Raw genomic sequence first — 12,830 nt, 5'->3', positions numbered from 1 at the left:
CTTGCCATACATGTGTTTCGGTCCAATTGATGTTCCGATAATATTCACAGTTAACTTGACGTATTATGCATGCGTGATTTCATTACATGCTGCTGTATTAATCTCGTGTACTTAATCTGTCACATAAATTTGACTACTTGTTTTCAATTGCCACCATCATACCATCATTTTCATTTGTCTTAATACGTTAAAATACATTTGAAATTCATTGTAACCGCTGTACATTCAGAATTGTTCGGAATCTGTCAACTTTGTATACGATAGTGAGAGGGAGAGAGGGTCGGATGGACAATAAACACTGAGTATATTCTGATTGCTATCCATACACTACGTATCGCACCTGTCCATTATAGGACGGCAATAAAAACGAGAATCCGATCCTGAGTTTTATTGCACATATTAACGTACGAGTGAATGAATGGGCACAGATGGTCGAACTAAATATATCTGCGGGGGGAAAGTGTTACTTAATGTGCGATTTTCGGTTACTTTAATTCATTTAGATGTAGTTTTTACTTAATTTTCATCGTGGGTTAACCCTACGGAGATTTAAAATACAAATAAACGTGGTCTTTTTGCCTTTGTGCGCGAAGCATTTCGTTACACGAAATATAGCAATGAGATGGAAATCACCAAATTCCCGTTCTACTGTGGTTCTAATTTACTTATTCTTTGTATTGAAATCATTAACTTAAAATATCAGTTAACATTTATTTTATATATAAATCATAGTGGTTGTACAATTAAATAGTATCAATTAGTCAAATGGTCATTTACAGAAATTTCCTGAGCCGTTTGTAAGCGTCTTATCTTACTTCAACTTTCGTTGCTAAGCAATTAAAATACCATGAAAAATAAATATATCTGAAGGCGCTCTGTCATCAATTTTATGCTAGGAATCACCGAAGGAACGATGGTCAAATGACAATGCCAACGATACTCTGACCATGTCAAAGCTATCAATGTCAATACAGGCGCAAACGCTAAACGTTACGGGTGTGTTCGTGGTTGTAATAAAATATCAGCATTACTGTTCCTACATTTTATAGTTTATGTCCATTTTATTGACATCAGCCGATGGAAAATGAAGGTCGTCAATTAATTTAGGGCAGTAAATCCGTTCCCTGCAATTTCCTTGGTTTTATTACAATGCACGACGAAAACTCAGACAAATATCCCACTGTAAGATCCGTATGCTTGGATACTCTTGATCGTTTCAAATACTGTTAAATCACTTGAATTTGCCCAAAATCAAATGATACCATAATATACAAATTTGATGCGCCACAATAAAATCGTTTTATTGCATAATTATCATGTATTCTGACCCTTCTAAATCAATTTTTTATTTCATTGATAATTCATTTTGATCCGTTTTAAGCTAAATACAAAATCAAAGGTAACATCATAGTTTTTTGCTTAATCCTTTTCAAAGGAAGTGAATTGTACCGAATTCTGGAATTGTACCGGCAAACTGGCGCGGCAAACAAAATAATAATAAACTGAATCAATGATTCAAATGTTCCCTTACAGTTTCAAAAGTCGGCTAAATTGCCTTTAGAAAATGTCTGAGATTTCAGTCATAAAACTTGACATGTGCTCGGAATGATTTTTACGACTGTCAACTTGTCGTAAAACGTAACAAAAGTTGGAATAAAATTCTTAAGCGGTACTTTTATAAGTTTGATTTTATGACGATGGCAGTTCACTCTAATGTTAAATTCCTGATCTGTATCGTTAATAATTACCCGAATGTCAATGACAGTTTTATGTCACAGGAGGGAAGCCCATAGCATTATTTTTATTTTACTTTATTTTTTTATATATATTAAATGGTACTGATGTTAATTTTTCCTGATAAATAATTTTATTAGCTCTCAAAAACAACCGGTGTGTAGTTGATTTGTTAAAATTATTCGAGTTACATAGTTTACAGTAAAGATGGTGTAGTTTTTCGGCAAATGAAGTTGCACACCTTGTTTCTATTAAAGCATATATATATATTATTTTATTTATTATTTATATATATATATATATATATATATATATATATATATATATATATATATATATATATATAATATGGGCTTCCCTCATGTGATTTATATGTGTTTATGAGAAAAATGGAATGAAACGGGAATGGAAAAGCTGTATAAAAACACGAGGATTTGAATTGACAACGGCGAAACTGAACTATTGTTTTGCAAACATGTTGTTTTTAAAATTTCCAAATGCAATGGGCTGGTGCTGAACGAAAGTGAGAATTTGAACACTTTTTATAGAATATTGGCAATTTTCGTGGAGCATTCATAACAAAGATTGTCATTGCAGTTAGTGCAAATAAAGCAAACCTGCAGAATCAGTTGAATTTGTCAGTTACAGTTGATAAACGCAAAAGTAACACCGGCTCAGGATTCGTCAAATCCAGTTAGACTACTCGCTGCTACTGAAGGTTTTTTAGCTTCATTTAAACTATATTTTTCTTTGCAACTGAATGCGTATTATTAATTGTCGTACTCATACAGGTTACCGATTCAAACTCTGTCGCTATTGTTTAAATCGACATTTATCATTATCAGGTCGAAAAACGAGGTATAAAGTCATGAGAAAGGTCGACAGGCAGTTTTATCATTGACAAAAAAACTTCACCGTTAACTCGTGGTTTTTCGTAGTAAGTAAATTTCAGAGTTTGACAACTTTAGCAAAATGGGCGCATGAATCATTTGTAATGGCGAAAAATCTATAACGTTTGTTATTCGTTTTTCATCGTAAGTATATTATAAATTGGAGTTTGATAGCTAAAGCGAAATGGACCATTTTTGCGGTTAAGAGCGGTTATTCGTCAATAAATGTGTGTCGGGTTAAACAAAATGCAATAAATTATAATTTCCTGAACTGAATGTTCGGATTTAAAATCGCTCACGACGCGTTAACCATATTGTAATCTTTCGGTCAGGGTCGCGTCTTTAAAACAATCATTTGCGTCATATATTCTTCGAGGGCCATAGTCCAAAGGACTGTAGCATAACAAGTTTTGTGCGCATACAGGATTTAGTTAAACACATTTAATGACGTGTTTTTATGTGAAAACCTGTAAACAAGTATGTTAATGCTTTCGATGGAATTGAGTTTTAACTTTTAATCCGTAGTTTTAAACTTTCTTTAGCTCGTAAGTCAGAACAAAAATATGAGAGAGGCTAAATGAATCATATTTTATTATCAATCTCAAAGTATATAAATATTGTAACAAGACAGGCTGAACAGCTTGAGAATGCAAATTAATTTAAAATCAGTCTTTCAAATATATACACTACATTATGTTGCCAAACACATGTTATGTACCTTTTTTTTCATTCAGGTTTAAAAAGGGCCAGTCCACTCCAAAAAGCAAGATGAAATGACTGACGTAATCAATGAGTTCATGACTCTTGTTACAATGAAAACCAGTTCGTTTCACATATGTGTATTACGAAATAAGTTCAGATAATAATCGAAAGTTACCGCGTTTTTTCTGTTTTTTGGTCGCTAGGAAGTGCATCCGAAACGTTTTGTACAGGTTTCGTTTTTTGGAATAGATATGGATTGGACATTTAAATCCGATGTAATTAAAAATGAAAAAGAATTGTATCACCTCTTTTTTAGAAATTACAATGCGTTTTTGGTAAATTTATGTGAAATTACCAACATTAACATTTGTTATTGTAATGCCTGTAACATACATTTGTATAAGATAACAATCCAATTTACCATGATTTATATGTAACCTGTTCAAGATGTAGGGTCAACTTAGGTTATACATTTTTCGCTCTTCGAGTATGTATGTTATCGGGATATTTATGGATATTAGTCTGCATAATGTATGGTTCATAATAAGTGAAATATACTGGATTGTATTAAGTACATAAATTACTAGTAACAAACACATTTATATAGAAGTTCCCCTAAAGACGTTCCTATTTGACATCACACTGCTTAAGTAGTTCACAGAAGTAGCGACATTATTTTAATTATTTTATTCCTTTCTTCCATCAATTTACAAACGCACGTTTACAACCTAGGTATTCAAATCTATGTTATCAAAAGGTACATTGAACATATTCTGTTACTGGACGGATTATGTACATGTTCATACTTTCCATTTGAATAGAATGTTTATGCAACCGGAATGCAAAAAACGTGCACACAAAAATAAAAACGTAAGTATGCATTGTTTAACAAATATGTGAATTTTATGCAATGCAAATGTACAACATATTCAATTATTATACATGTAACATCAAAGTCTATGATATTATTATAAATAACACACATACATTAACAAATACAATTTTAACATTTTTACAAAACAAAAAAGTCTTAAGTATGTCGTAGTAAACAAAAATATCGAGATTCAGTTTTGGACAAACTATTTTAAAGTGGTCTGAACCCTTAGATTTCACATAGTCAGCTACAGTGATAACACAGACTGGAAACTGGGTTACAACACGTGTCATATGCACATTGAAAATTTCGTCATTCCCACACCAAACGCTTGAATATGTCTTTCTGGTTAATAATGTACCAATTGAAACAGTGTAAGGCCATCAATTCATTCGCGAGATACCACATCAAACATCCCTTCATAGTTCTGCATCAAACATCCCAATTCCATTCTTTAATTTCAGTTGCAATTCTTATAACACAATTGTTGGTATGTGTCCACAATTAAACCATGAGTATATATATATCTGCCCAATGAGAGACTTTCCGAACAGGTTAATTGTTTTACTGGCTCTGTGTGTTTCAAAAACGCACGTGCTTTGGTCAACAGTATTTATTTCACTGTCACATTACGAAATGCGAACGTATTGTTGATGTCAATAAATCAACTGACTGATCAACACGAGGTTTCGTTCTACAAGAACGTCAATCTATTCGTTGCATCAACAGAACATAAATACGCACCCGTTTGCATCGAAGTATTTTTCCTTATTCTACTACACGAAAATCACGTGTTAAACAACGAAATCGCCTTGGTACTTGAATTAACGTCCATTTCGCATTTAAGCTTCTGATAACCACTAACGACAGAGACGTTGTTGCTGAGAGGCGTAACGTTACGCTTGTTTTTGATGACGGTTACTTCGCCACGCTTTGGAAACTGGAACAGGTAATAATGATCCTCCACCGTGACTTCACCGTCTGATGTCGGCTGTAGTTTTGTGGTGACGAAGTTAAAACTTAATGTCTTCCCGTTCCGCCCCATGTCGTAGTCTGGAAAATAGAAACCGGAATGGTTAAACAAGTATATACATTAAAACAACAGTTGTTAAATATTCAAATGCACGTTGTTATTTTATTTGTGACGAGCTTTCATTCGGATCTACGTCATCGTCGGGAAAAACATCCAAAACGTGTCATTCTAAAAAACTTTACATCTGGCACTGTGTCTAGTTCGTGGTGAAGAGTATTCTTATATAATTATTTAGCTGTGCTTACTTCCAAACCAGTCACAAACCACTCATACCAACCGGCGCACAACTGTATACACAATACAAAAGTAACTACCTGTATTTTATTGGCATAGATAAGTAAATAAAACCGTTTGGTAAAAACCGTTCACACTTCTGAAGTGGTTCATGCTTAATTGATTTACAGGTTTTAATCAATATATACGTTTCGATTTGCTGAAAATATATTGTTTTATATAAAAAAAATGAATCGGCTGTACGCGTGCGTTGTTCAGAAAAGTGTCAATATGCCGACTTGTATAATCGAAGAACCAAAAACCAAACTTTCTGTTGTTTATTTTCCAAATACTTATTCAGTCAACCCTCGTTTAGTTAGTGCTTTTATGATGCCATGCTCGTTGTGCAAAATTGTACTTAATAAAAAAGTACAGTATCAATTTATAAATGTTATTTCTCTTAAGACAGTTTAATTGTATTACGTGACAAGATTATAACGCATTTAATTTGTTGACTATAAATGACATGCGATTTTTAATGAAAGCTTCACAATTTTTAATACATTTTTTCCCAAAACATTATACCAAGAACAGAAAAAATAACATACTTTTACTTTTAATTAAGGAAATATTTAGAGAGAATAAAAAATCATACGTTCAACGTATGTTTGGTTAACCCACCTACCTATATTGGCTTGTCGACAGAGGAAGTCAATTGGCTTTAACAAACTAAAAGGCTATGCTTTAAGTATTGTTTACATCATATTTAACTAGTAAAGTAATTGGGAAGCTTTATTAATGTGAACCATTAAAATGACCAACGACTTCCTTAGCCTGAAACCATTTAAAATTCGAAATTGTTCAACGATGGATGAAAGGGGCTCTTCAGAAAGTTGAACCCTCTCACTTGCAGTGACATAAACTGTCAGCTTTTATTGGCAAAGAAAATAGAGAGGCAAGCATTATAATTTGCTTAAAATATAACAGTAAAAGCTTCAATTATCATACTAGGAACATGTCTCGATTAGACAAATGTAAAAGTCACAACAATTTCGTAATCTCCTTTATAGAGTATACTAGTAATTTAAATAATTTTGTATGAGCAGCATGAAAGGAAATGTTCGATGTTTTGTGTAAGAATAAACTCCAGATGTCTAGACATTGGCATCGTGGCATTTAGAGGTGTTCCATCTGTATCATTGAGTGCCTTAAACCATTTACTTCACTAAAATTAACTGTATTGGTCTCTTACTTCGAGCGCATTTATTTCAGTATAAGATACGTCCATTTAATATATTTTAACCTTTTTTTCTCTTGTTTGCCTCATTTATAAATTGAATTGAAAGGCGTTAACAAGGTAGGGTTTTGCAATTAAAAGGTTACATTTAAGTTTGTTGATTTATTATGCTTCATAACAGCAATGATCACATTGATGGCGACTTGAAAGCTCCACTGATAAATATCATTGGGTGCTTGCATTTACAAATTTTACGCCTGATTCCTACGGAGAGCTGTTTCAAGATATCAAGATAATCATAAAAACGCGCAACTCTAACATTTTGCACGTAAAAGGCAGGTTGCAACAACATTCTAATCCTACAATTATAAATAAACAAACATAGTATCAGAAATCATAGTACGTTCTACCGATTCTTGATCTCCGAGTTTACATTCAAAACACTAGAAAAAAAAGCCATCTTTCTTCGTGATTAAACGTGCCATATTCAAACTGCGACCCTTGTTTGAATAATTCTCAAAACGATATGAGAACCTCTCAATCAAAAACTTACTGTGAATTGGCGCAAATAACGTCTTAAACTAAAGCTCGAAAATACAAGCGCTTAAATAAATATGAATGCATGTGCGTAAAGTGTCGTCCCAGATTTGCCTGTGCAGTCCGCTAAGGCTTATCAGGGACGACACTTTCCGCTTTTATGACATTTGACGTTTAAATGAAGTCTTTTCTTAGCAAATTTCCAATTAAGGCGAAAAGTGTCGTCCCTGATTAGCCTGTGCGGACTGCACAGGCAAATCTGGTGCGACACTTTACGCTCATGCATTATGCCCAGTTTTCTCAGAACGCGACTCAAATATATGTACAGCTTACTTAGCGATATGTATTTAAAAAGCTTAATTTAAACGTAGTTTGGTTGAATGGGTAAACGTCAGGATTTAGATATGCTCAGTGATTTTACGAGTGCTTTCGATTTAGGTTTTGTTAAACCACACATTTAGTCAACTGTGCGGAGTCTGATCTTTTATATTGCCGTACAAATGCAGCTAATTAATGATAGTTTTGGTACAATCAATGAATTTATTTAAAAGTTGAAAAGTCGGTATGCGATCGGTTATCGTTTTAGGTTCAGCAACGATACGCACATTTTCTGCTTATCCGTGTTATTCCATTTGAATATAAAGGTTATTTCATTCCTCGTTGTCTTGCACATGTTAGAGAAGACCAATGTTCAACGAGAAAATCGTAGAAGACCGCGCATGTTTTCAGTACACATACAGTTAAAAAAGGTAGTTGGTAGTGTGTAGCTAGGATTCAAACTTCTGCCGTTTAGCGGTTGAGTCAAATTGTCGGTGAATTGTTATTATCGCGCGACAAAATGAATTCAAAATCACTGAAATCGATTTCGGCTTTTTATGTTCATTGTTTAAAAACGAATGTCACTTATTTTGTTTCTAAACACCTGGGACAAAGCATGTATTTCAAATACAGCATATCAATAACGTTTGGTTTTGGGTGTGTTTGTTTATCGTGATCTATTCCTGACAAGATAAAATCTTTGACAATTGAAACAGTCGACTACATTCGTTTGAAGACGTTCGTAAGGTCATTCATTGCGAAGCCCGTTGTAAACAAACACTTAATGACACGTGTATTGGTATCAGATATTGCTTCGATAAACAATAAACAAAATCAGTTCAGTTCTGCTTCAAATAATCAATTAGACATTTCCCATTTCGCGTTTGAGTTGACCTACTGTTCTTGTCTAAATGTTAAAAGCAAATTGTTGAAGCCTAATGGCTTTCGTGCTGCAAACTAAAGATTATTTACGAATCCTACGTGGTGTTTTATATGATGGGTTAAGAGGTGTATCGACGGTCTAGAGAGAAAAACGTTTGAAAAAAAACTGCATCGTCAGTTGTCGAATGCACACAAAAGTCTAGTGCTACTTGTCAACTCAATATTACTGTACGAGTATTGTTTTTCTATCTTAAGAAAATGTTTTTTATTTATTCGAGTAACTAACACAGGCATATACATGTATTTTTGTATATGCTTAAAAAAAACATCATCTATATACCCCTTTAATACTCGGCCATTTGAACGCGCCTAATTGGGCGGCTCATCAGCTTTTGCTCTTCACAAATCCTCGAGTTCAATCCAGAATAAATGATTTCTTCTATACGATAAAGTGGTAGTAAAATAGCTAAAATAATGAGTAGGCGCGTTTAATTTCAGCGCGAAATAAGTTCAGCGCAGTGAATGGCGACCTGTATGGAATTTTTGTAGTCGTTAAATTTGCCCGTGACTGACAGCTTTTATAATCTAAGAAGGCGATAGGATAATTATCTTCTAATACAGGCCGACGCGTTTCATGGCATATCTTAAGTAAATTAAAATCGTCCACCCAAATGCCTACATATTGAAAGACAATACATTTGCGAACCAACAAAATGTAAATAAAAATCGCGACTTCGGTACATAAGTTTTACAAGTTGTTGACTACCTGAACGTAAGTAATAAATCAGTTTGCCTGTCGTTTATATTACTTACCACCCTAACGCCTGTAGTTACCATAATAGTTGAACGTTATTCTTACATATAATATAAATTTTTCTACACTAAAACCAATCACGTAGTGTCTTTCCTAGTCTAGTCATGCGATAGTGTTTAAAAATGAAATAAAAATATCAAAAGTTTATTTTTGAAGTACTAGATGAGATAAAACGGATATACTACTCAACAACATGTATATTATATATGTTATATTAATAGTTGTTACTGTGCTGATTCTATACCAAGCCAGCCTTTGTAACCAAAAGCATAACAGTACCTGCAAACTTTACTATGTCAATGTAAATTCGTAAAATAGTATAGCTAAAAATGAAACTCCAAAAATTCTATTAGGATTGGACTTATCTGTTCTTATCTTCTTTTATCTTAGCACAACAATAATTATGAGCATACAATTATTAAAAATTGAATCACCACATTGGAACGTTCTATGCAAAACTGTAAGGCTTTCAGCTTGCTTTAGGGCCTGCAGAACAGTACAAAACAAAACGATTGGTCCGTCTTTGGGTCAATATATTTGCACACATTTGTTTTTACTCAAAAGAGTTTACATGAATATCGTTCAAATATAAAAGCGTTAAATGAGTACGACAGACAAACTTTCATTATGTTTTCATAATAAATTATACTTTCCAACAGCGTTCTGTATACGTCAGTTTCAAACAAAATCGCTCAAATGTCTGATGGAAAAAAAAGAAGTATCGTTTATCCATCGGTTAATGGAACATTTGCCCGATCATTAGGGTTAATGAGATATACATAGCTTGTAGCAAGTCTTAACTTGTCATCCAAAATAAACACGATTCGCCGTACAGCTGGCGGAAATCTTCAACAATGTTCTGTAGGCCATGTTTATACATATATATATATATATATATATATATATATATATATATATATATATATATATATATATATATATATGCCGATATTATTTTTTATACTCGAGATATGCGTTCAAAGGCGCTTTACAGTTTTTCCCTGATCAATGGGTCATAAGTCGTCCGTTAACATCTTGGCGCAGTATGCAGCCACGGCATATTGGCTTATTTCTCTCACAGGTACGCATTTATACACCTGGGTGGAGAGGAGCAGATGTGGGATAAATTTCTTGCTCAATTCCGAAATTCCAGTGGTCAGGGCGGGATTCGAACCCGGGACCTCTCGATCCCTAAGCCTGCGTCCTACCATTAGACCAATGCTCCCACTTATAATGATATATATCTCGCATAATTTCTACGAAGGAGTATAATGTTGGAATTAAAATCACCAGAAGAATAACTGGAAAACGGCGTTATATATCAAACTATACAACAGACTGGTATTCTGTTAAAAGACACTTTCGTATATTTGTAACATAACACAATTATGTATAATTAAAACATGTTCACAACATGTACACTGTGAATACACATTGCCCTGTAGGCAATTGTTAGACAATGTAAGGCTTGGCAAGTCATACGTTTAAATTTATTGGGCAATAAAAGCATTGTTGCTTAATCAAATCAATCTAAACGACTGGTCAAAGTTGAACAATTCGTGGACAATTAATAAAACGCAGGAAAACAAAAAGAAACAAATCGAAAAGAAGGCACTGCGAATGACCTTGACGTATTTGCAGAGACGGATGTGGTTCTAAAAATCTTGCAAAGACAGATATGGTTCTCAAAGTCTTGCAGAGACAGACATGGTTCTCAAAGTCTTGCAAGACAGATATGGTTCTCATAGTCTTAGCTCACCAAATCGCATCAATGAATAAATATGTCGGCAATATAGTACTTTTGATGAGGAATTATGCATTAATTTTTTACTATTAACTAATTGAATCAAGTGTACAATCACGACACAGGCGTGGTGCAAATTAAATCTTTTATGATGGAACAGATTATAAACAAGCTCAAAGGTTAGTTATGGCCATTTTTTACCTTTGAACTAAAAATGTGACCTTGACCTTGGAGATATCGACGTAATTCTTTCGCGCGACACACCGTCCTATGATAGTGAACAAAATGTGCCAAATGATTTTAAAATCTCACAATGAACGATATAGTTATGTCCCGGACATTTTTTACCTTTGAACTTAAAGAGTGACCTTGACCTTAGAGATATCAACATAATTCTTTCGCGCGACACACCGTCCAATGATGATGAACAAATGTGCCGAATGATTTTAAAATCTCACGATAAACGACATAGTGATGGCCCGGACAAGCTCATTAATGGCCAATTTTGACCTTTGAACTCAAAGTGTGACCTTAACCTTGGAGATATCGACGTAATTCTTTCGCGTAACACACCGTCTAATAATGGTGAACAAATGTGCCAAATGATTTTAAAATATCACAATGCATGACATAGTTATGGCCCGGACAAGCTCATTTATGGCAATTTTTGACCTTTGTACTCAAAGTGTGACCTTGACCTTTGAGATATTGAGGTACTTCTTTCGCACGGCACACCGTCAAATGATGGTGAACAAATGTGCCAAATGATTCTAAAATCTCACAATGAACAACATAGCTATGGCCCGGACAAGCTAATGTTTGGCCATTTTTGACCTTTGAACTCAAAGTGTGACCTTGACCTTGGGGATTTCAACGTAATTCTTTCGCGCGACACACCGTCCAATGATGGTGAACAAATGTGCCACATGATTTTTAAATTTCACGATAAACGACATAGTGATGGCCCGGACAAGCTCATTTATGGCCAATTTTGACCTTTAAACTCAAAGTGTGACCTTGACCTTTGAGATATCGACGTAATTCTTTTGCGTGACACACCGTCTAATAATGGTGAACAAATGTGCGAAATGATTTTAAAATCTCACAATGAATGACATAGTTATGGCACAGACAAGCTCATTTATGGCAATTTTTGACTTTTGTACTCAAAGTGTGACCTTGACCTTTGAGATATTGAGGTACTTCTTTTGCACGACACACCGTCCAATGATGATGAACAAATGTGCCAAATGATTTTAAAATCTCACAATGAACAACATAGTTATGGCCTGGACAAGCTAATGTTTGGCCATTTTGACCTTTGAACTCAAAGTGTGAACTTGACCTTGAAGATATCAACGTTATTCTTTCGCGCGACACACCATCCAATGATGGTGCACAAATGTGCCACATGATTTTTAAATTTCACGATAAACAACAAAGTTATTGCCCGGACAAGCATTTTACCTTTGAACTCAAAGTGTGACCTTGACCTTTGAGATATTGACGTACTTCTTTCACGCGACACACTGTCCCATGATGGTGAACAAATGTACCAAGTCATTTCAAAATCTAACGATAAATGACATAGTTATGGTCCGGACAAACTTTCTGTTTTAAACGCACTAAGTAACCCCGTGACCTAGTTTTTGACACGGCATGACCCATATTAAAACTTGACTAAGACATCATCTAGATTCAACTTCTGACCAAGTGTGGTGAAGATCGGATGAAATTTTCGGGACAGACCGACAGACAGACAGACCGACAAAGTGACTCCTATATTGCCCCCATTACCAGTAATAAGGGGTATAATGTTCAGCGATGATGGCGAAACGAGGTGTTGATGTGA

General features: G+C 34.4%; 1 protein-coding gene across 3 annotated transcripts in view; it reads right to left on the bottom strand.

The window, feature by feature from the left end:
* LOC127844898 (uncharacterized) overlaps positions 1 to 12,830 on the bottom strand; it is a 52,878-nt gene that overhangs the window by 16,447 nt on the left and 23,601 nt on the right. Inside the window, exon 6 of one of the 3 annotated variants that reach the window (XR_008032947.1) lies at positions 4,427 to 5,253. The exons of 1 other annotated variant lie outside the window; for it this stretch is intronic. Coding sequence is in view for 1 of the 2 variants with exons in the window: in XM_052375447.1 (XP_052231407.1) it covers positions 4,988 to 5,253 (266 nt within the window). In the remaining variant the exon portion in view is untranslated. Of the gene's footprint in view, positions 1 to 3,198; positions 5,254 to 12,830 lie in introns of those variants that run through there. One more of the 3 variants, XM_052375447.1, reaches the window with a different exon arrangement.

This window comes from Dreissena polymorpha, chromosome 9, assembly GCF_020536995.1.
Source record: "Dreissena polymorpha isolate Duluth1 chromosome 9, UMN_Dpol_1.0, whole genome shotgun sequence".
In the NCBI taxonomy this organism is placed as follows: domain Eukaryota; kingdom Metazoa; phylum Mollusca; class Bivalvia; order Myida; family Dreissenidae; genus Dreissena; species Dreissena polymorpha.
This window is presented reverse-complemented; position numbering and strand designations above follow the sequence as displayed.